This window comes from Aethalodelphis obliquidens, unplaced genomic scaffold, assembly GCF_003676395.1.
Source record: "Aethalodelphis obliquidens isolate GAN/ISIS:26980383/991018 unplaced genomic scaffold, ASM367639v1 scaffold62, whole genome shotgun sequence".
NCBI lineage: Eukaryota > Metazoa > Chordata > Mammalia > Artiodactyla > Delphinidae > Aethalodelphis > Aethalodelphis obliquidens.
In genome coordinates this window covers 8642675-8667484 of record NW_020838006.1, presented here as the reverse complement: position 1 = coordinate 8667484, position 24810 = coordinate 8642675, and the positions used below count along the sequence as shown (strand labels likewise).

The window sequence follows — 24810 nt, the reverse complement described above, 5'->3', positions numbered from 1 at the left end:
ACCTGCCAAATCACTGATCAACCCCACTTTGAGGGATCTGGTTCCTCACAACTGCATGATCCTCAAATAGTTGAAAACCTCTCACTGGCATGACTTAAAGATACACACATTCTCCAAGCAGCTCTCAGTAGTACCAACATTTTGTCATTAGCATAAGGTGGAGGCCAAATCTAATCTGGCTTCATGTTCAGCAAGTACTTTGTCCCCTGGAGCCCACAATCTGTCACATCAAGCTTTCTCCCATGCATATAAACACCATGCTACAGGGCCTTTACTTGTGCTGTTTCCTCCCCCCAGAATGTCTTTGCTTCCCTTGATTCTACCCCCCAACTCTTTATCAATCCAGGAAACTCCAACCCATCTCCAGTGATCCAGCTCCTCTCTCAAACTTGCACCCTCCTGGCCTCCCAGCCTTGTGGCTATTTACAAAACTAACCACTTCCCCCGAGTCTCACAGCACTCCACACCTGCGTGTATTATGGCACTTATTTATATCATAGTTGTGTGTTTGTATCATCTTCCCGACTAGATGTTGGCTCGTACTCACGATGTCTTATTCATCTCTGTACTCCAAGGCCTAGAACAATGCCTGCAATACAGAGTACCAGGATTTAACTCACATGAACTAGTTAAACCAGAGCCCAGGAAGGTGATTTGGCAACTATAATACATCAATGTGGAGTATCACCTGACTCATAGCATAATCAATGTTAGCTGCAAACTCTGCCAAAGCAATTGAGAGAATCACAGGATTTTCACTCAGGGAGCATCTGGTCCAAGCTCCCTCTTGGTGCTGGGGCCAGGGATCCTAAGGCTCATGCTTGAATATGTCTGGTGATGAGAAAATCACTGTCTCATAAGGCAGTCAATTCCAAAGAACATGCTGGATCACTGTAAACCACAGGTGACTTGAAACCCATGAAACCCATCCGGTCTGGATCTCTCTCCTCTGTGACCAAACTTTGCTGAGGACCAGGGCTAATCCATCTCAAAATCCCCAGTGCTTCTCTCACCAAAGTGGAGCTAAAGTAGGCAACTCAAATAATTGTGCTGAAAATAGATTCCTAGTCTTGAGCTGAGCACTCTTTAAAAGAATGTATGGCATTATACCAATGTCAATTTCCTAATTTTGACTGTGTACTACAGATATATAAGACATTATCATTGGTTAAAGGCTACATGAGTACTTTCTATACCACTTTTGCAACTTCTTATGAGTTGAACTATTTCAAAATTAAAAATTATGAAAAACAGATTGTACATACATACATATGTGTATATACATGTATTTATATTATTTATTTATTTTAATTTTTCTAAATTTTATTTATTTTTATTTTTGGCTGCATTGGGTCTTCGTTGCTGCATGCGGGCTTTCTCTAGTTGCGGCTAGTGGGGGCTACTCTTCATTGTGCTGCGCGGGCTGCTCATTGCAGTGGCTTCTCTTGTTTCGGAGCACGGGTTCTAGGCGCACAGGCTTCAGTAGTTGTGGCGTATGGGCTCAGTAGTTGTGGCTCACGGGCTCAGTAGTTATGGCACACGGGCTTAGTTGCTCCATGGCGTGTGGGATCTTTCCAGACCAGGGTTCGAACCCATGTCCCCTGCACTGGCAGGTGGATTCTTAACCACTGAGCCACCAGGGAAGTCCCTAATTTATCTTTAATAATTATATATATATGTGTGTGTATATAGAGAGACAGATAGACAGGCAGATATACAGAAAGAGAGAGAGATGGGAGCTGGGGTCACTGCCCTGCGGGTATGTGCCCATAATGGATCACTCTGGGCATGGACACATGGAGATTTTTTGAGGCCCTTATCATCTGTAAGAACCACTAAAAGATGTGACAAATGCCATTACCTCCATGGCCTTGTCCTCTCACCCACTCTGTTATACATCTCGAGACCAGAGCAGTCTGACCAGTTCATCTGCCAGTCCCCTAACGCTACCCCACATCCACACCCCAGACACAGTATGAGGCAGGTCCCCGCTCCTTTTAACCAACCCAGCCTTTAACTAGCAGCCAAGGTAACACTCCAGGCTCCCTAGGAAACCAGGAAGTAGGAAGTCAATAAAGCCACAAGAAGCACCAACCATGTGCTAAGCCCCCTCTGGGGTGCTCTGCACCAGTTCTCGCCCTTAATCCTCACTACAATCCCATGCTGCAACCATTCCACAGGATAGGAAAACTGAGGGACCCAGGAGGGAGGAAACCCTCCTGGTGACCCAGGAGTGCCTCAGGTCACCAGGCCAGTGAGTGCAGAGACAGAAGTCAGACCCCAGCTGGGTCCGCATTCAGCACTGGCTCACGGCAAGAGAACCACTCACTGAGAGTCAGCAATGGCACCAGTCAGGTTTTCAAAAACCCAAGATCCAGCCTGCTTTGTGCCAACCCTTTAACTTCACAGATGCCTTGAATCCCAACACCCATTTCTACCCCTTTCTAGAGGTGGTGTTTTGGAATATTTGTTAATCCCATGGGCTTCTTTTAGCCCCTTTCTCCTCATTAAATCTAGGTGGGGATGGGTAGGGATGGGTGTGGCTGGAGAGCCAGGCCCTGGAATTTTGTTTTGGGCTCCAAGGCCCTTCAGTGAAAGCACCAGGGCCCCAGGCCAGCAAGATGTTTGCATGGTCGACATTTCAACAGATGCCTGTTGAAGTAAACAGGCAAGTGTATCCATCTTGGTGAAGCATCACAATTTTTAAAAAGATACCCACTTATTCAGTGGCTGCTTCCTTTTGTCATAAATCAGTAATAATTTAATGATGGGGTGGAGAAGTGAGGATCACATTTTCTCCCATTAAGACCAGCAATCAATCAAGCCTGCTAACAGTCCAGTTAAATTCAGCATGAGATAGGGGCCTTCAGAAAGGCCTCCACATTGTGGGCGGCCACTAAAAATATAACAAAAAAATGAAGTAACCACAGGATGGATGGAGGTCTCTAAATGGTGGGGACCCTAGAGATTGGTACAAGGCCTGCCATACCTTTAAAGTGGTCTTATTGATTAAAAAAAAAACCTAGAGAAAAATCTCTAGATGTCAAATATCACTAAGTTCTTCTATTACTAAAACATGAAGCTAAAGAAGAGTATTTGTGTGAGTAAGGAAAAAAGGAATAGGAAAGTGTAAAGCCAAATTATTGAGAGAAAACTCACCTATGTTGTAGCAATATCTCCTAATCTTCAAGAGAAAAAAAAGTGTGGTCAAGTACATTTGGGAAACGCTGGAGATGCAAAAGGGGGAAAATGTATCCCCTTGTGTACCCTGGCTTAAAAAATTCTGGGAGGTCCTCCAATAAAGAAACATATCCATTGTTAAATACAGTATTTTCTGAAACTTATTTGAATATAGGCCTTTGTTTTGTTCTTGAACATAAAACCTGTTACCATCCTGTAAAAAATGCTTTGAGAAATGTTCTCATAAAGGATTAATATTCTTTAGGTTGTCGGTGTGATTTAAATAGGCACTTAGGTGTCATCAAAGACTGTTCCATAAAAATGATCAGTCTGTGTATTGCTGCTGACACACAGGATGACCAAAAAAACACCAGGAACTGTCAGAAAACGTGTGAGAGGCCAAGCCAAGCCCAGTGTCCTGGGCACAGAAAGCAGGACTTTCAAATGGCTGTGGTGGACTTGTGACCAAAGCTGACATCGGGGGTGGGGGGGGACACAAGCGGCTGTCACACTGACCCAGCAAAGCCACAAATAGGAATTCGTCCTCCTGAACCTGATGGTCAGGTGCCGAAAGACGTTCACTGAAGCATGACAGCAACAGGAGAAATGAGGAAGAACTGAAAGATTCAATGGCAGGAGATGAGCAGGAAAAGTGCCGGCACACCCAGAATGGGGAAGTAGGATTCTCTACCCACAGACGTCCCGCCCTGAGGTAAGCCGTGTGGGCTGAGCACCACCTGTACCACAGTCCCCAGGAAGGGCTGGTTGAAAGTACCCTGCTTCAGCCCAAGGTTTGGTTACAACCACCCTAAATTCGGCAGGGGAGGCAGGGAGTTCTGGCTACCCTCTCTGAAGGCAAATGGAGAAGCTCTCACATGACGGCCTTTCAAGCGATCAGGCCACATGGTCTGACAGGTATTCATCTACTTTTAATTACAATCAAAAAGAATATTTTTATTCACATCTGTTCCACAATATCTTGGACAACACACAGAAATCAACTCAAAATGGATCACTGACTTCAACGTAAAAGCTAACGTGGTAAACTTACAGTCGAGTATCTTGGGCATATGTTCACCTTGGACCTAGTCCAGCTTCTTCTAACATTCTGGGAACATTTATTGAACAATTAGTCAATGTCAGTTTCCCTGCTTGGTGATGACGATATGGTGAGAAACGAGACAGTCCCTGATGCCAAATCTTATAAGCTTTTAGGAGCTCTTTACGGCTTTGTCATTAATAAAATTATCCCAAACCTCTTTGAATCCATGTCTCTTTCCAACCAGGACTACCTTGGTTGTAACCTAAGTTTATGGACGCTTCTGGCTCATTAATTGATAGGTAAGGATACCCTGTGCTATAAGCTAACATGTTTCTTACCAAGTGGATGGGAAGAGGAACATCAAGCCCAAGAAAGTACAGGATGAAAGAGGAACAAATGTCAGATTCAGGAGATCCGCACGGATAAATGTCACTGTGCAAACCAGACCAACATGCACTGTCTTTTGGAAGAATAATCAAGCCAGCTGCGGTGCCAGATGAGAGGATTAGATCAGCCAATTTGAGGGCCTGGCTAACAGGAAGGAATTATCACATCCATTGGACCTCCTTGTTACAGGCATCTTCCCTACACCGTTGTTGGGAAGGAGTAAAACTGGCTGGTTTGAATTTCTTCTCCTCTATTTTCCCTGACCCCTGGTTGGGGGATGGCTAAAACGTCAGACACAGAGGAAGAAAGGAATAAAAACAAAGGATGGCTATTTCACTGATGGAATAACAAACTGGAGACCCAAAGGAACTGAGGATGCTGAGCCCTGGAGGAAACAGGAAGTGGGGGTTGCAGGGACAGACCGACAGATGCCTATGGCTGCTCAGGGCAGAACTAGGGGGAGGGGCTCTGGCTCAGCACACGGAAGGACTTTGGGGTGATCCATACCTCCCAGTGCTGAGTGGGCTGCCAAGCACAGTGGAATCCTCCCACAACCAGGGTGGCCAGAGCCACAGGACACCTGGAGCAGCCCCCAGTGCCCTCTTCATGGCTCCCCGCTCTGAGAATAGGGGGCACCCCACCAGCAAAGCAACTGCAGAGGAGCTGAAGGAAGGCCAAAGCTGCCTTTCCCAGGCACTCCATATAGGTGGAGAGCAGAATTCACGGCTCACAGGAAATGCCTATCTCCTGACTGCAACCCAGGAAGCAATGAACCAGTATCAGTGCTCGCTGACTTCAGGAACCTTTTGTCCCCTCCAAAGCCTCTCGGGGTTAACGGGCCTGACAAGTGAGTCCCTGGAAGTTTGTGCTTGCGTCCGTGGGTGAGAAGCACAGACACAAGAAACGTGGGCCTCTGCAGCCCCTAGGATTTCTTCACCCACTCAATTAACCCCCCACCTCCAGGACGACCCCAGGAACACCTAAGTGTCATCAGAAGCCAAGGAGAAGGTCTGATCAGCACGGGCTCACCAGCACTAACACCCCAGCCGAGAGCAATGATGCCATTGCTGGATGGTGATCTCTGTGCTTCCCACAAGGCTTTCTGAAATGCTGGAAAGATTCTGCAGACCCTCCTCACCGTGCTATGGACACATGGGCCCCACGAACTCTAGTTTAGGAAATTCAGAAGCAGGCTTCCCAGTCCAAGTATGAAAACATCCTTTATAATATTGTTTCTCAGAACCACAGGTAATAGACCGTGTCCTTTTACTACCAGTTGATGAAGGACATGCGTTCACGTACTCATATACTCAGGCCCCTGCAGCCATCCCAGCGTCCCCAAAGTGATCAGGGTTGACTCTAACCACTGCACACACTTCCCTAATGAGCACATAAAATGTGGCTAAGATACACAGTGGATTTCAAAGACCGAGCACCAGAAAGAACGTAAATAACTCACTAATAATACCTACACTGATTACATGTGGATAATATTTTGGATATACTGGGTTCAGTGTTATTAAAATTAATCTTACTTGTTTTCACTTGTTCAACATAGCAACTAGAAAATTTACAATTCCATATGTGGCCTGCAGTCCCTTTCTATTGGACAGAGCTGCTCTAGAGTTTCCACTCTGGGACAACTCCCCTTTCTTGATAGAAGTAGAGGAGGCACCACTGCCTCGGGGCCTGGGTGCCCCTCCACCTAATCGACTTCTTGCACCCAGGCCAGCAAGCATCCCAGAGAGTGACAGGGCTGACTTTCTACATAGGGCAACTGCTCTGTGTCGTTTTCTTAGAGATGATATAGCCTTGAACCATTTCCTGAAACTGTCTGGGTCCCTCCCTCTCTCCCTCTGAGGCAGGTCCATTGATCTGGGAAGAGCATACATGCGGCTCCACAATCACCATATGCTGGGTCTTTGGTGATAAATAAAAAGCTAAATCACAAAGGACTAAAAAGAGGCAGGGAGAACACCTGCCTGGAAATTCCAACTCAATCCATTTACAGAAGACTCTTATGTCTGTGTTTGCGTATTTTCCATTGTGCAGAGCTTAGCACTTTATAAGCAAGGTCTCGTTTTAGCCTCACACCAACACTGTGGGGTAAACATCTGGGCCCTGCCTTCGCCCTGTACTACATTTACACCCAAGGACAGAGACTGTCCAGAAAGAATTCCTTGTTTGTTTATTTTTAAACAAACGACCCCAAAATGGTTATGGTGTGTGGGTGTGTGTGTGTTCATAAAGTCTCATCCACCAAATTCTTTCCAGGATCAGAAAAGTTTGATTCATTACATCAGAAAAAAAAAAAAATCTCTCCTTTGAAGTTCAATCCATTAACTCTACTCAGCCCTTGAAATGGACAATAAGAAATGACACTAAGAACCTAATCACATAACATTGTAAATTAAGTATACCTCAATGTAAAAAAAGTCTTCAAGTTGGAAACAAAAAAAGAGCCTAATCAGTCATTTGACAAGCATGGGGGCTGGTCCCATGAGGTGTGGCCCGGGTGACTATGCCAAGTGTCATGTACTCCCGGCCCCAAGCAGCCAGTAATTAACAGAGGAGGCTAAAAGCAAGTGTGAGAGCGTTGTGGGCTGACGTGTGTCCTTCCAAAGTTCGTATGTTGAATCCCTGACCCCCATACCGCAGAATGGGACCAGGTTTGGAGAGTGGGTCATTAAGCTAAAATGGGGTCTTTGGGGTGGGCCCTAATCCAATAAGACTGGAGTCTTCATAAGAAGAGGAGATTAGGACACAGACAAGTACGGAGAGAAATCAGTGGGCAGACACCAGGAGATGGTGGCTACCTACAAACAAGCCCAGGAGAGAGGCCTCAGGAGAAACCAACCCTGCTGACCTTGAAACCCACCTTGATCTCATACTTCCAGCCTCCAGAACTGTGAGAAGTAAACATTGTTGTTCAAGCCACCTACTCTGTGGTCCTTTGTTATGACGGTCTGAGAAGACTATGACACCAAGAAGTCACACCAGTGGGGAAAACGCCCACAGCTGACCTGGGGGATGTGGAGGGAGGAGGGTGGGCAGAGGGGGATCAGACAGTGGGCAGCCATTCTGCAGAAGGAGCCTCACTAAGCTGGACCTGGAGAGGAGGGAAGGTCTGCACAGGTGGAGGTGGTGGGAGGGGGCCAATAAGAGCAAAAGCAAGAAGCCTGGAAGGCTGGGGCTGCCTGACTTGCCAAGTCATGGCTTTCAGAACAGCTGCCCCAATAGACCAAGACATCTTTGGAGGCAGGGCAGGGCCCATCGTTCTCCATCTCCCCAGGGCTCAGCACGGTGTCTGGCACACAGTGGGTGCTCCATAAATGCAGTGGCATACACAATTTCCCATCCAAACTGGAAGGCTTTGCAAGGGAAAGGGTAACTATTAATGACTGGGACTGGGACAACAGGTGCACCCCAGGACTGTCCCAGGCACACCTGGGCAGAGGTCACCATAGCAGTGACGTGTGCAGAAGTGAACTGAAAATAGTGACACATGGGGTGAGGGGCAAAGCTGAGCACTGAGACAGTGCCCCAAGGCAGGGGTGAAACCATTCTCAAAGGCCAGCCTGGGTGTTTTCATCTTCATTTCCCTGCACCCAGCAGAGCCTGCACCCAACACATGCTGGGAGGCTGAATGCATGAACCAGACTTCAAGATCCTAAAAACGAGGATAAATGACATTTAGTTTTTTAAATAGTTGAGGCCAAAGACAGACCGGGAAGACCAAAGAGCAGGAAAGAGAACCTCCATCGCTCCAGGCCCCCTGCCTGCTCTGGGCTCACCGGCCCACACCTGAGTTTTCCTCTGGCCACAGAGCACAGGTGATGTGGACGCACGTGTGCAGGAGCAGCTGTGAGTCAAGTTCTCCAACCAACATGGGAAACCAAGCACCCATTCACCCGGAGACAGGTCTCCCAGAGCCAGGGCTTTCTCTTCCTCAGATCACCTTTTTAATAACAACTACAGTAACCATCACTTCTGGTGGACCACGGTGCTAAGATGACATAATTTGTTCAAGGTCTAAGAACTATTTAGCTGCCAGATAGGATTCAAACCCAAGACTTTGCTGCTGACCAGTTGTGAGATCTTGAGTAAATCAAATGTTTTAAGTCTCATATTTGTCAACTCTAAAATGGGGTTTTATTTTACTTATATCCATTATATATCATTATAATACATATAATTTTATGTATATAGTATTCATAATTACATTTTGGGGGGTTCTTATAAGAATTAAATGTGCACGTAAAACACTGAGCACAGTAAATGTTTAATAAAAGATAGCTATTATCACTGTTGTTGTTATTGCCTATAGTATTTTACTTACATAGTCCTAATGCATTTAGAAAAAGAAGCAATTTTCTGTCATCCTCTTCACACAAAACTTCTGGGATGCATATGGATAGATCTGTCCTTGGACCCACCATTATTCCAATTCTAATGTCACGAGGCCAGGTCTGTCTTGTGAGAAAACCCCAAAAGCCACCTGCAGGCAGCCGCTTGGAAGGAATGGGTTTCTTTGGTGCAGAGGCTTCCCTGGCTATCTATGAGTAAGAGAACCCTTTCTGCTGTCCACACTCACTACAACCAGCAAATTCCCCGTCCTCAAAAATAGAGGTCACTCAGGAGGCTGGTGCCCCACTCTAACCTGCCCAGGAAAATAATGCACGTGACTAGTATTTGCTCACAAATGCAGAAAGAACCTATGCAGTCTCTAAGTTGGTTTCTCATTCTCTGTTTGCCCCAATGGATGGGGCAAAAAAATTCATAATTATTCTGCTTAATAAGAGCTTGTACTTCAAGAAGCTCCTAGTCTTTGGGGAAGAAAAGGATTTCTGACTTTTTTATTTGGGTCATGCCCAAAACACTCCAATGAAGTTAAACAGAAATGCTGAAAAAATCGTGCTCAGTAAGCTGACTGCTGACAACACAGTCCTTCAAGCAACAGGCAGTGAGGTAACGTGGAAGAAATCACAGCCTGCACCAGCCCTTCTACGAGGGGCATGCCCTCTGCTCACAAGCATCAGCATGAGCCCCAGGGTTGCACAAGGTCACAAGGAAGCCAGAGCATGACCATCAGAACCATGGTTCCACATCACTGGTGTGGAACCTCTCACCGTCAGTGTGAGGGGAGTGGCTGGCCTTCCGAGGCCTGCTCCACCTGGAAAACTGCCAGACCATGGCCATCATCCTTTGACTCTTTACCTGGAACTCTTGGTACCTACTTCTTCTAGCTCCTTGCTTCTCAGAGTGTGGTCCATGGACCAGCATCATTGACATCACCAGGGAGCTCGTCAGAAATTCACTCCAGACCTGCTGCCTAAGATCTGCTTTTAACAAGGTCCCCGGGTAACTGGTGTACACATTAAAGTTGGAGGAGCCCTTGTAAACTGACTCAGCGGCTCTGACTTGCTCTGTTCCAGGTGGAGAAGGAGGATGTCGGCTGAGAGAGTTGTCCTCTTCCCACATTTATTTCTTGTTTGCTCCATACTTTCTATTTTCTTTTCACCATCTGCTTCTAATCATTTTTTTAAAAATTCCCCAAACACCTATGAAATGAGTCTTGATCCATTCTAACACAGAGGCAGCCAGGGAGAATAATAGATTTCCGGGTTAAGGAGAAGGGAAAAGGGGCCCAGTGCTCATCAGATCCCTACTAGGAAGTTGGTATTCTTCCCACTGTCATCTGAGGAAGCTCAGAAACCCAGGTGAAGCACTTGCCTGAGACCCCGTGGCTGACCACAGATCAGATGAGCCCAGCCCAGCCCTCACTACCCAAGCGGGAAGTGTATACTTCATGTGGGTCACAAATATGAGTTGAAAAGGAATCTCTCCATCCAGTACTAGCAAGAGCATTGAGGGGGGGGGGGGGGGCTTTACATTCTAAAAGGCAATTCTGTGATATGTCTCAAACCTTAAAATGTCCTCCCTCCTGACCCAGCAATTGTATCTCCATCCTCTATACTGCCACCTTTTACATAGTTTCAAGCCACAGAGAAGAAAATAGAAAACATCAGATGCAAGTTTATAACACTCCTGAAATGATCAACTCAGGGTGAACCATCCAACTTTCTCAATTCTAATACCGCTCCCCTCCCCCCGCTGTTATGGCCTATGGAAACATGTATGTGCATGCAGATATGTGTGTGCAAGTGTGTGTGCGTGTGTGTGAATGCTCCAAAAGAACCCTGGAGAGAGAGACCATGTTCTACGGCATTCTTGAAACTCAGGTTTTAATCAATGTAAGTGCAAAATGAAACAGTCAGTTTGACTTCACCCCAGTTATTTGTTTCCACTTGGCTTGTGACATTTGATTTGTGTGACCAATGTCCTATGAAGACTCTGTGTTCTACTGTAGCAGAAATCTGCACTGTTCAATATGATAGCCACTAGTGGTAGCCACATGTGGTTGTTTACATTTAAACTTTAATTAAAATTAAAGTAAAAATTCCTCAGTGGCACTCATTACATTTCAAGTTCTCAATAGTCATATGTGGTTAGTGTCCACCATATTGGACAATGCAGATATGGCACATATCCAACATCACAGAAAGTTCTACTGGAGAGCAAAGCTCTACACTGTTAGGGTTTGTAGTGTCCAGATGAAACTGACATTTCCCAGCCTCCCTTAAAATATGGATGGTCAATGAGTTAGTAGAAGTCATCGGAGGCTCTTTAAAAGGGCCTCAGATTAGATGGCAAGAGCATTTCGCCCTTCCCCCTTCTTCCTGCATGGAAAGAAGACACAGTGGTTGGAACTCAGCAGCCATCTTGGGACCAAGAGGAAAAGTACTCCTGGTGCTGGGTACCCACGGTCCCCTTTCCTTCCCTTCTCTCTCTCTCTCTCTCTCTCACTACCTTGGTGATCTCATCAAATCTCATGGCTTTAAACACTATCTTCTAATGACTCCAAAATTTATACTTATAACCCAGACCACTACTCAAACTGCAGACTCATATATACACATCTCCACTTCACCATCTAATAGGCCCCTCAAACTCAGTGTGTCTAAAACAACTCCAGATCTTCCTCTTAAAGCCTGGTATACCTGCAAACTTTTTGTTGAGCTTTAATAAAAGTATTCAGTCATATAACCACCAGCGCAATCCTGCTGGAAAATTTTCATCACCCCCAAAACTTCCCTCATGACTCTTTGCAGCCAATCATGGACGCCACCACCCAACCCCATCCCTGGCCTCTGGAAACCTCTGATCTGCTTTCTGTCTTTTGAGCTGGTCTTTTCCATAGAATCATAGTAGCAGCCTTTTGAGTCTGGCTTCCTTCACTTAGCATAATGCTTTAGAGATTCGCCCACGTTACTGTGCATATCTGCAGTTCATTCTTTGTTATTGCTGAGTAGTATTCCATTGCACAACCTTTCCAAAACCTGCTTACCTATTCTGCTATTGGGCATTTTAAAAGGAAAAAGGAAGCTGCACAGCAGTGAGCCACAGCATGCTGCTGTTTGTGTAAAACACAGCTTTGTGTATTCATCAACAAGCTCTTGGAAGACACACAAGAAACTGGAACCACAGATGCCTTCGGAAGAGAAATGGGGTGCTGAGAGATGTTCTTTCTTTCTATAACTTTTAGTACAGTTTTAAAAAAAAATTTAACTATGTGCATATATTACTAATTTTTAAAAAATGTTTTAAGATGACCTCCTACATCTAAGGTCTGTATCCCCTTTTGTATCCAAATCTTACAACTTTTTTTTGGCTATTTATTTGATTTATCAGGATGATTAAGATATTTTATCAAGAGATTTAGCAATTTACTTCCCAGATAAAGAAGAAAACTTTGCTGTTTTCCTTTCTTCTCTTCCTCACACAGAGGTCTTCTTTACTCCAACTTAATCTTCCTTCCTTAACTGTTTCTTAAACAAGAAAATAAAAGTCTCCAGCACCTCTGAAAATTGGCATTCAGTGGATCCAAACACTTTTCAAACTCAGTCTATCATGTGACTGAAGCTGGCCCTAAGGCATTTTTTCGGATGTGAAAATGGAAAAAAAAACTACAACATCTGGGCAGAGCCCACGGCGTAACCTCCGAGACTGCCCGGTGGCCAGTGTGCTGCCCTCCCTTTGCCAGGCCAGCCCTGCAGTAGCTTAAGGTTCCAACTCCCTTGAAGAATTCTCCAGCAACATAAGAGAACAAACAGCCTCCTGAACATCTGCAGCTACTCAGAGAAACCAACGGTGCTTTTATATACCCTCATCTAGTGTGGAGTGGGTTTTTTTTTCCTTTTCACATTAATCCTGTTGTTGGCTCCCTTGACAATGTCTGACACGTGATTTCGCTCACCAGAGGTTTTCTGGAGGCCTCTGCAGGGGATCATGGATCCTCACAGTTGGGAGTGAGGCAGCTGACCCCGTGCTCAGCCTCGCCTGGCCTTCTGCACTGTCCCTGTATAAGCTCAAAGCTGTCGCCTGCTTTCCCCACTCCTGAAAAGGCTCTCGTTTGGCCGTCAGACATAAGCACCTGACCTCACAAAGGGCTGGCTCTCTCAAGGAGCTGTGCAGGACTTGAAGATGGAGCACAGTTACCGTCCAGGTAAATACAGAGACCAGAAAATGGTGGAGTGATAAGGGAACACGGCCATGCATCCAAAACCCTCAACTCCATCACCTCCCAGCCAGAGGTCCAAGAGTGGTTAGAGGTCCCTGATCAGACGCTCCTTGTGACCCCACAGTCCAGCTGACCCAATGAGTCACTTCAGCGCAGTTGGGTCTTGCAAGCATTTGTTTCATGCCTATCATTCCAAAAGCGGGAGTCGGGCAGCATGGAACAAGCTCTGAGAAGGCAGGAAGCTGATGGCAGCCTCCCCAGGGCCAAGGACATCGGCTGGCTGAGGATGTTTAAGACCTGGTGGCTGACTGAGCCTTGAAACACAGATAACCCTTCAGCAGGCAAGAGGGGGAAGGCACAGCCAATCAAAGCAGAATGAGTCCAGGCCCTAGGGCTTTCCATACGGGGTTCATGGCATGGATTCCCACGGCACGTGGGCAGGGCTCTATAAAAGGACCCATACATTTGGAAAGTTACTCCACAGTCAATACCCATTTAGTCCTTCTGATTGCATCAGAGGGAAAGTTCATTGTGGTGCCAGCATGTCTTTAATACTTCCGCAGCACTCTGTAACTTCCCCTTCTAACACACAGGAAGAGCGGGCCGCTTCTTCAGGGACTTCAGCAAAGAATGAAGCCCAGTTAGAATTCAACACCACTGTTGTGTCTTCAATGTATTTTTGTTTACAGTTACTTTCTCTTTTGGCAGGCAATAATTGGTGTTCCACTTACAGGAGTGTACAGTTTCTGCTATAAATTATTTTCAGGCAAAAGGATGATTGAAAGAAAAAAATAGGAAATAAAATACCACAGGTGGTGCACGTTTGAGACCAAAAAATGCAAAAACCATGCAGGTGGTACGTGGTTGTACACGGATATGACAAAACCTGGGCCTCTGGTGACTCAAGTGCCAGAGGTGCTGGGTGAGCACAAGAACTAAGACTGGGAAGCACGAGGGACACATTCCAGGGGTAAAGGGTCAGTCCACCTTGACAAGAGCCCAGGGCACGTGTGATGTGATGCAGAAATGCGGCTGGACAGGTAAACTGAGGCCAAGTTGTGGAGAGCCCTGAGGCTGAGGGGAGGTGTGTGGGCTTTCACCTGTGACCTTGGGGACCCACAGAGGTTTCTAGGCCCCTTCACTAGTAGAAGGGGGCCCATCCCCCAAACTGGGGCTTGTGGACTCTGAGGGAGAGAGGCCAAGGAAGCAGCAAAATCTGCCTCAGCTCTGCTGACCAAGTGAGCCTTGAGAGTGGACCCACACCCCCAGGAGGATGCAGTGTATCATAAAATTAGGTACACCTCGGAGGCCCCACCAGGGCTGTGAAAGGAACAAAATGGGACAACGCAGCCAGCCTGGAAGGCAGGTGTCAGCCAGAGCAGTTTTCTATGATAGAGATACTTGTCGCCATATATGGAATGAAAACCTCGGGGAAAAAGGAAGAAGGGAAAAAAAGATTGGAATGGGCTTAAAGAAAAAAAGGAAAAAAATACCTAAAGATAGCCTAAACAAAACACACCCAGCGCCTAGCGCCTGCCTCCCTGCCTGCGTGCCATATGGTGTGTGATAAGCGAGAACACTTTTCTCTCTCTTCCTTCACTGTCTATAAATCCCAGCGCCAGCCCCATCGAGAAGGCTGCGCTGTGCTCTCACGCCCTGCCGCCCTGATGAGCAGCTCCCAGCCCGCGGCCCCACTCCAGGAGGTGGCCAGGCTGCCACTCCCTGCCCCCAGCATTGCTGCCTGCCTCGGCCACACAAGGGTCACTGCCTTCACAGCTGTTTTCCCACAACTGGAGAAACCACAGGCCAAGCCAGCTGGGCCACATCGCGAACAGCCAACGGGCCCATTAGCATTCACCTTCACTGGCTCCCTCTGCCAGTCCCCAGGGTCCTCTGCTATGACACAGACAATGCCTGGTAGAAAAAAACTTCCCACATGGCTATAAATTATCATCCACCTTGAGCGTCTCCTGAACCATAAAGGCATCAGAGGCTTGTGACTTCCTGATGGATCCCACCACCCCGGTCTCCTTGCATGAGAAAATGGCCAAGCAATAACTATATCCAAATTTTTCTAGGTCCAAGAAGCCCTGCTGAAGCCTGCTCTCTTGCTCTTCCTTAAAATGACCCAAATAATCCCATAAAGGTGTGTGATTGCTCTGTGCTCCTGAGCCCTGCCTTCATCCTCCAAATTCTTCTGACCCCCATCCAATGTCTCTCCTTGTCAGCAGTGTTTTGACTGATGGGAGAAGTGCCGCTTGTGGGATGGAAGGATATCGGTCAGGGTGACCCTTCCAACTGGATGCCCAGCTAAATGTGAATTGCAGATAAACGACAAATTTTTTTTTTTTTTAATTCTTTCAGGATAAGTAAATGCACTATTTAGGACATACTTATACTAAAAAAAAAATTGATTTGTTGTTTACCTGAAAATTCAGTTTTAACTGGAAGTCTAATATTTTTATTTGCTAAGTCTGGAACCCTAGATATTAGGACATTGCAGGACCAATAGCCTGGGGCAGCTCTGCTCTTCCCCAGTTAATCCTCAGAAGCCACCACAGAAACAGCCCTACCTCCGGCCTGCACCTCATTATTGCTGTTTTCTGAGTGTATTTTGCAAAGCCCTGCAGGCTCTGTGTGGCCCTATCTCGCAGCCAAGACTCCTGGTAGCTACATGGGAAGGGGTAACCTCTCAGTCAAAGCAAGAAGTTCCAAGAGCCCAGAAGGAAAGTATTTGTGGAAGAGACCAGCATAAAGAAACCCAAGGGAAGGGCTTTCCTGGTGGCACAGTGGTTAAGAATCTGCCTGCCAATGCAGGGGACATGGGTTCAAGCCCTGGTCTCGGAAGATCCCACATGCCGCGGAGCAACTAAGCCCGTGCGCCACAACTACTGAGCCTGCACTCTAGAGCTCGAGAGCCACAACTACTGAGCCCTCATGCTACAACTACTGAAGCCCGTGCTCCTAGAGCCCGTGCTCTGCAACAAGAGAAGCCACCGCGATGAGAAGCCCACGCACTGCAACGAAGAGTAGCCCCCGCTCGCCGCAACCAGAGAAAGCCCACGCGCAACAACAAAGACACAACACAGCCAAAATTAAAATAAATTAATTTTTTAAAAAAAGAGAAAAGAAACCCAAGGGAAGACGCCCCACCTCCAGGAAGTGTGGAGACGCCAAGTGCAGGCACTTGAAGGCCTGGCAGTGTTTGACTTGACGGCCTCATACCCCCAAGGGTGCTCACGAGCCAACATCATCTAAGACCCAGAGAGGTGGGTGGCTTGTTGGCTTAACAAGAGCATGATTTGCTTTATAAATGGCCTTCACTGCCCAGGCCTGAGGGCAGCTGGTCTGGGCAGGCCCCTGCATGCGTCCTGGCAGGAGACAGAGCCCAGCCCCACTGAAAAGCATCTCAGGGGCATGGACTCAGGCTCTGGGCCAAAGTGCCATGGATGTGTGGGGCATTTCTCTATCTACAACCCAGAAGCATGCAGAAGCAGCTGTTATTCTCCTGCTCTGGCACTAACGACATAATAATAGAAGGACACTTCATCTCCAATCCGTAGTCTATTTTTGTTATCATCCAAAAAGCCACTGGTCATTAATAATGGTTGAACTACATGTAATCATTTTTGTAAGTCAAGAATGTTAGAATATTGGCAATTACGTATGGTCCAACCGAATAATAATGCTGAGTGCCTGCTGTGTGGCAGACTCCGTGCAAGGTCCTTTAAGTATATCCATCATGTAATGTTTAATTCTACAACCACCTTTTAAGGTAACTATTTTAGAGATGCAGAAACTAAGACACAAAGAAGTCAAAATTCTCATCCAACTGGACACAAACCGGGTCTGTGTGACACCAAAACCCACATTCATCTTACCTATCATGTGGCTTGGGTCATGGGGGTCCTTCCACCTCCTTTGCTGTCTCTGCCTGGGGGTCAGTGGCTGGCTGTTCCTGCAGCAATGGGCACCAGACTCCCAACCTGACAGGACCTGCCTACACAGGGGCCTCTCTGTAACTAATTGAAGCCTGGCCTCCTGAATTAGCAGCAAAGTGTATTTAACAAATAATTTCAGTAGAAGAAAAACATTTTGAAAGTTTATTTAATTGAGGGGGAAAGGGACCATAAAATGCACTCCTAAAATAAACAGGAAGTAATCAAGAGAGAACAATCAAACCAGTTGTAAAACACCTTAACCTTGACTATGAGCTAATATGTAGTGAATCACCGAGAAAGGCATCAGGCACAGTGTGATCCAGCACCACTGCTGACTCAGAGGCATGTGCTTCTGTGTCTCTCCTCTGAGAAGACTACTGAGCCTCACAGAGGGGAGAGGACAAAAAACATCCCAAGAGAACAAGGCAAGGCCAGAGAGCACTGCTGGTCTCCTGGCCTACCATCACCCCCCTCAAAGGCTAAGACCAGCACAGTAAGATCAATAAAGAGCTGCCCAACTCCAACTTTAAAAGAAGAAACGAATGTTCTCCTCCTTGTAAAATAAAATTTTGAAAGTCAGAGCATATGTAATGCACAATAAAAGTTTCCACCAGTTCCAAATGAACATCTGTAGAGATCAAAGTTTGAGGATAAAAAGAACTGACCTTCACATGGGCCACGTAATGATGACACGTCACCTCCAAATGGACCAGCTGCACCTTCTCTGAGACCTGACCCACGGACTCTCCCAGCAACACAAAGTAGACCCTGGGCAACTGGCTCTTTTCTTTTTTGGCCATATCAGCCGTCAGAACGTAATTCAGGCCTGCCAATGAATAAGGTCAAAACATCAGCGAGGATAGACACAGTGACAAGGCCCCCTCCAGACCCCCTCAGAGGATCACAAGCACCCTTCAGACAATACCTAGCCCCCTGCTGCACAGAGGACTGATGGCAGGCAGCCCCGATCAATACCATCTCAGAGAGAAATATACAGCCAGGCACCCCCAGAATCCGGAGACACTGGGACAGCCCTGTCTTCCTGGGGATGCTCTGGGCATCACACTTCACAGCTCCCCACAATTTAAACCTCACGAGTTATCATCTGAGCCACCAATACACACATCAATGGTTAGCTGTACCCAACACAATTAGTGTCCTGAAAGGCAGGACAATTACAAGGAATACTACAAGAAGCTGCTGAAACCACCAAGGCTGCATGGAATACTGACTCCCATAAAGAAACAGGACATATGCCCCACACGAGGGAGGAATCACCCAATAATTCTGACTCATTGCACAGCTGTTGCGTCGGGCTCTATAACTGCTACATCTACTGGACCGTAGCCATCCGTGGTCCACTGAGCTGGGCACTGTGCAGGCATGGGAGACACATCAAAGAACAACGAGGGCAAACTCCTGCCCTCATGGAGATTTCACTCAGGGAAACACAGGGGCGGCTGAAGCTGACTTCATTCCTAGGCCGCCATACAGTGACCAGTTTTATGGTGCCTATCGGTTCAACAAAACCATGACCACTGTGGGGTCTGTACTGGGGTGCATTCCCAAAAAGGAAACCTCATCACCTTGTGCCTCAAGGTGTAATGCCAGATGGCAGAACCTACTGTGACACAGTGTGGGACTTTAAAAAATGGTCACGATAGAGAACACACATTGGATAAATAAACCCAAAGGGTTTCGCCTCCATTATTTCAGAATCTGTCAGTAAGTATGGGACAATGTGTTTTATTAGGTAAATATGGCTTTGGTATTAACAGACCCATTTCATTGCTTTTCTGTCCCACAGAACCCTGTTTCAGAGGTCAGCCCCTCCATAACACTTTTTTACGTAACACTATCTTTTAGTTGCTTTGTGGATTCAGGGGAACGTGGTATTTTTAAAGTGAGAGAAAAGGAGCTTCTGTCCCTAAAATGACCAGATGAGACTGCTGAGCAGTGGGAAAGCGGATGACCCAGCCCCTGCCCTGGCTCCACACACCAGCCTCCTAGAAGCTGGGCTCTTGCACCAAAAAAAAAATCAGCCTAATGCCTCCTGGCATTTAAGTATGTGAAGCTGGGGCCATGCGGATGGCTCTGGCTTTTAATAACATCAAAGGGATCAGCCACTGGGGGAGGTACGAAGGAGGAAAGTGACCTGGATTGGCATTCTGTAGCTGCCACAGGGTATATTTTTGATGCATTTAATGGTTTTCCTGGGCCTCTGCCATCTCAGGGACCTTGCCAGGCCAAGCTGGCAGATTCCTGGTCAGCAAGGGCAGGTTTGCCCCAGCTTGTTTATTTCAGCAAACAGCTGATTTCCAAGGCAAGGCTAGATCACCAGGAGGTACCTGCGACCTGGATGATCCCAGGAGATATTTTTGGGAACAGAAGAAAGCACACGGGAAAGTACTTCAACAGAAAAAACATGGGAACCTATACAAGATTTACATACCTGCTCTGATGGTGACAGTGCAGGAAATGGGGTAGACTCGTAGAATGTCTAACCTTTTGGGCAAGCCTAGGGATCATCTACATCAAGACCCTCATTTTTCAGATGAGGAACTGATGGCGCAAGAGGGAACAAGACTTGCTGCAGGCCAGAGAGCGGAATCTGGAACTCTGCTCATCTCCAGTGTTGGGCTATTCCTACCATACTGGTTCTTGGTGCATTTTTTATATTATCAGACAAAAAACTCACATTCTTGGAATGCACAGACAGCAGAATCAAATGAGTATAGAGATTTGGAGCTGAACTTTGGCTAATTTACTTTCTCCTAATCACAATTTCCCTGAGCAACAGCCAAACAATAAGAATATGTACAACATAAATGAAGTGAGTTTCCAAGTTTCATTTAGCAGGATCAGGACTGGAGATGGGTGTTGCTGGAAGATGAGCCAGAAGACCTTGGTGGGGTAACCAACGTGGTGGCAGCAGCTGCTGAGTGGGGTCCCCGCTACAGCCCCCCACCTGGCCGTCCTCCCAGGTGAGAGAGCTACAGCCACCCTCCCCTGGGTGGGCATGAAGGGTGACCAAGGAGAGAACAGAGGGTTTGAACCATCTCGTCAGCAATGAATGGCTGAGCCCAGAGAAAGCCTGGGTGGAAATGAACACAGGAAGACAGAGCAGATAGCATCAGGGCCCCACCTACATCCTCTTGGCTTTTACCATTTCCCTGCTGTCCAGCCCAACTTCCAACTGCCGGCACCTGCATTCCCTTTCCCAAGGGCTTTGGTGGGCATGGCACGCACCCGTGGGCATGGCAGGCCAGGAGCACCAAGGACTAAAGCCCCTGGGGCAGCGCTCAGGAAAGCATGACCCCAGCTCCCTGGTCCTTTGGGTGGGGTAACCGTGAGGTGTGTTCCACACTGGCTCCCAGACTTCCCTAGCAGGATTCTGCTCCCGCCGCCCTGTTACAGTGGTAACTTGTTTAATAACACACCCTCTATCCAGCTGCTGTGATGGTTTCTAGTCAACTTGACTAAGCCACGGTATCCAGATATTTGGTCAAACACCCATCAGGATGTTACGATGAAGGTATTTTTTAGATGGGATTGACATTTAAATCAGTAGACTTTGAATAAAGCAGATTACCCTCCAGAATGCAGGTGGGCCTCGCCCAATCAGTTGAGTGCCTTAAAATGTAAAGACCAAGGTCCCCCCCAGAAAAGAAGTGCTGCTTCCAGACTGCCTCTGAGCTATAATATCCATATACACACACCCTCTTGGTTCTGCTTCTCTGGTGAACCCTAATACAGCTGCCTTCCCTTCCTATCTCATGGTCCTGCTTTCCTACTGATGTTTCCTGGGATCCCCTCCTGAATCAACAATGTGCACTCAAATCCTTGATACAGGCTCTGCTTCTGCAAGAATCTGCATTAAAATGGGACAAGTCCAGAAAACAGAATGAATTCGACCCTCCATATGTGCCAAGAACTGTGCAGATACTTTACAAACATCAAGCTTAGTTCTCCAAAACCCCATCTCACTGCAGAATTGTTGGCCCAATAGATTCTTCTTGCAACTCAAGGGAGGGGAGAAACAGCTGAGTTACTAACGCCAAGCTGAGGACCACAACCGCTGCTCTGCTATGGGCAGACTGTACACATGCCAACATGCTCACCTACCAGATATTTCTAAAACAAGAAAGCATACAATCAGACAGACCAAATTACCCAATTCACCAAGTGCAATCATTTTGTAAACATTTCCCCTTTTGAACTGCCTACTCAGTGCTTCTCCTTGAGTTAAAATTTATTTTGGCATTTTAAATTACACAAAAAGAAGTCAGCACCTTAGCAAAATCTCTCTTCTAGAACAAAACCAGAGACCCATGATGGGAAACCCAGCCTGAGTGAGGAGGTAGCTGCCAGAGTGGCAAGAAGTGTGGACCACCCTAAATCCCTGAGCTCGCTGCTAACAGTTTTGATCAGCCCCCACCCCAAGTGTGTCTAAAAGGGAGCCCCGCCTAAGAAGCAGACGAGATGCCGGAGAAGCAGCCTGACAGCCCCTTGGCTCGGCGGCCCACCCCGCGGGAGCAACAGGCTGGTGGAGTTGCTAGCGGCCGCCCCCAGCCCAGTCAGCCGGGGCCGGGGAGGTGCTGGTTCTGATTAGGGCCTGCTCCAACAGCGCACTTCACATCCTCAGCTCTCCTTCTGGCAGCTTGTGTCCCTGCCATGTCGAATGATGTCATCTTGATGGAAAAGCTGATCAGCCCAGAGTCATGCTTCCAGCCTCCTCCTTTCCCTGCCCCCCAGCTGGTTCCCCAGGGCCCCCCACACCGGCCCGGGCCAGCATCGAGCCAGCTGTCTTGCATCAGCACGGCTCTGGTCGCTCCCAGAGAGTTTTGATTCATTCCCATTCTCCATCAGAACATGATTTCAGCTGTGAAATTCTACTAATAAATCCTCCTTCAACTTACTCTGAGCTTCCCTCGGAGTTTTCCAGGAGAGGGGAAAAAAGGCTATTTCCACTTACCTAACTTTTCTCGCCCTCCCCCAAAGGAATGAGGTGGTAATTAGAATAGGAGCCCCCCCCCCCCCCCCCCTCATAGAACATGGATTTGCCTCATTATCCCATCTCCATGCTTCTCGAGAAACCAGAAGGAGCTCGGGGAATGTTCTCTGTGTGCAAATGCTCTCTTGAGTAGAAACACATCCCTAGGACCAGAGGAAGGGTCTGGGGAAAGCTTGCTGGTGTCAGACTTATTTCTGCCACTGGCTTGCATGACCTTGGTGCCATTTATCAGGACCTGGGCTCTACTGCTTGTCCAGGGGTAGGGCAGGCCCCCTGCTCACTCACAGCTTCGCCAGGCTATACGAGAGCCACAGCAACATGAGGGAGCTGGGTCAGAGCACAGAACACAACCACTTAGGGCTCAGCCCTGCCTGGTTTCTATTTAGTGCTCCGGGGAGAGTCCAGGATTGCCAGCTTGAGTCTCAGTCTCCAAGGACTGACAAGTGCATTTAGGTTTCAGCCTGGCCGGCAAGTAGGTACAGGCCCAGCCCGCGGGTAAGGGGCAGAGGCCTCTCAGGCATGGCCTTCACCTGCCTTGCTTATGGCAACCAGGAGGCTCCCAGGAGCCACACGCTGCTCCCCAGGCCAAGAATGAAGGTTAATAAGACTTGAGATGAGCCGAACTCTTGTTTTATATAGCTTGATGAAATCCGTTATAAGTGTGTTCTGGGGGTTGAGCTGGGCACGGTGTCTGCACCCCAGGACGGAGCACAGGGCTGACCACACACACTCCATGGGGGCAAGGACCTTGACTGGCCTGTTCCATGCTCTGTGCCCAACGCTGGGCACAGAGTCTGGCACCTTTCAGAACCTAATAACTATCTGTTGATTGAATGAGCCAACAGGAGTTTCAGTGACTCCTTGTGACGGATTTAAGAAGCTGCTGCTCGGGCTTCCCTGGTGGCACAGTGGTTGACAGTCCGCCTGCCGATGCAGGGGACACAGGTTCGTGCCCCAGTGCGGGAAGATCCCACATGCCACGGAGCGGCTGGGCCCATGAGCCATGGCCGCTGAGCCTGCGCGTCCGGAGCCTGTGCTCCGCAACGGGAGAGGCCACAACAGTGAGAGGCCCGCGTACCGCAAAAAAAAAAAAAAAAAAAAGAAGCTGCTGCTCTGCTCGGCTGGGACTCTGCAAACCTCACTTCTGCCTTGCCAGTAGCTCTCTGGGAGGCCCTGCAGACATGGAGAGCTTGAGGGAGGCTGCAAGGCTGGAAGAGGGGAAGGGGCTTCCCATGAGCTTAACCCAGCGACAGTTTTCCATGGTGGCCGCCTCCAACAGCAGTTAATTCTCGTTTCATGTTTCCCCCACACCTCAGAACCAGCCTCACTGCACCCCTCTGAGGTACCAGCAGCACCAGCCACTGTCCCCTCTTCTGAGGTTTAGATGCCAGGTCCGCAAGGTCGCTTCTCCAAGCTTCTATGTTCTGATGACCCCAAGGAAGTGGTCCCCCACGTGTATAACCTTTTCCCTTTGTTCCCCTTGACCAGAGGTTCTCAAACCTAAGCCAGCTGCAAGCTTGTTAAAACACATTTTGCGGGCTTCCCTGGTGGTGCAGTGGTTAAGAATCCGCCTGCTAATGCAGGGGACACGGGTTCGAGCCCTGGTCCGGGAAGATCCCTCACGCCACAGAGCAACAAAGCCCGTGAGCCACAACTACTGAGCCTGCGCTCTAGAGCCCGTGAGCCACAACTTCTGAAGCTTGCGTGCCTAGAGCCTATGCTCCACAACAAGAGAATCCACTGCAATGAGAAGCCTGTGCACCACAACAAAGAGTAGCCCCGGCTGGCCACAACTAGAGAAAGCCCACATGCAGCAACAAAGACCAAACTCAGCCAGTAAATAAATAAATAAATTTTTATATATTAAAAAAATTCCTTTAAAACACGTTTTGCTGGGCCCCACCCTCAGAGTTTCCAAATCAGGCAGAATTCACATGTCTAACAAGATTCCATGTACTGCTGTGGCAGCCGGTCTGGAAACCACCTTTGAGATCCCTGATGCAGACCTAGAAGTGGTGGCTGCTTCCTGCAGTTACTTCCGGGTCCTCCATGACCTGCTTAACTGATTCCAAACGTTAAACGCTCTCTGTTAAAATAACTGGTGTGGTTTCCATCTTCCTGAATGGACCCTGCCAAGCTGTCACTGGCGCCAAGGCAAAGTCACCCCCGTAAAGAACCTCTGTAGTTCCCACAGCATTGCCAGAAGCGGCAGCAGCCCCTCTAGTGGCTTGGGTCATCAGCTGGCCCTGAATGTTCTGTGACCAAGTGGGAGCTTTGGTTTTTCCATTACCAACACAGAAAATGAAGAGGCAAAAGGAGTCCCTTCTCTGTGTGTATGCTTCAGCCCCATCAGGTCCCAAGGGAGAGAAAAAACCAAAGAGATGACTATAATGTCAACTGCTTACGGCCCCCCAAGACATCCCCAGGGTGGTCCCGCAGCAGATATATGCCACTTCGGTGCCAGCAGATATATGCCACTTCGGACAACTGTTCCGAAGTACCTAGCACACAACTGGCGCCTCTTTATTGCACTGTCCAGGCTGTCTTGCCCAAATGCAGCCATTCTGCTGACAGACTCAGCTCTGGAAATGCAGACACTGAGAGGTGCCTAGAAGATGCCCACTTGCCAAGCATGCCATGCCAAAACCACCACTAACATGCTCTT

The 24810-nt window shown here is 47.9% G+C and overlaps 1 protein-coding gene across 3 annotated transcripts in view; it reads right to left on the bottom strand.

Moving 5' to 3' along the window:
* The window catches only part of ITGA9 (integrin subunit alpha 9), a 353650-nt gene that overhangs the window by 248959 nt on the left and 79881 nt on the right, over positions 1 to 24810 (bottom strand). For all 3 annotated transcript variants that reach the window (XR_003429002.1, XM_027088159.1, XM_027088160.1), the window contains exon 15: positions 17797 to 17957. Coding sequence is in view for 2 of the 3 variants with exons in the window: in XM_027088159.1 (XP_026943960.1) it covers positions 17797 to 17957 (161 nt within the window). In the remaining variant the exon portion in view is untranslated. The remainder of the gene's footprint in view (positions 1 to 17796; positions 17958 to 24810) is intronic.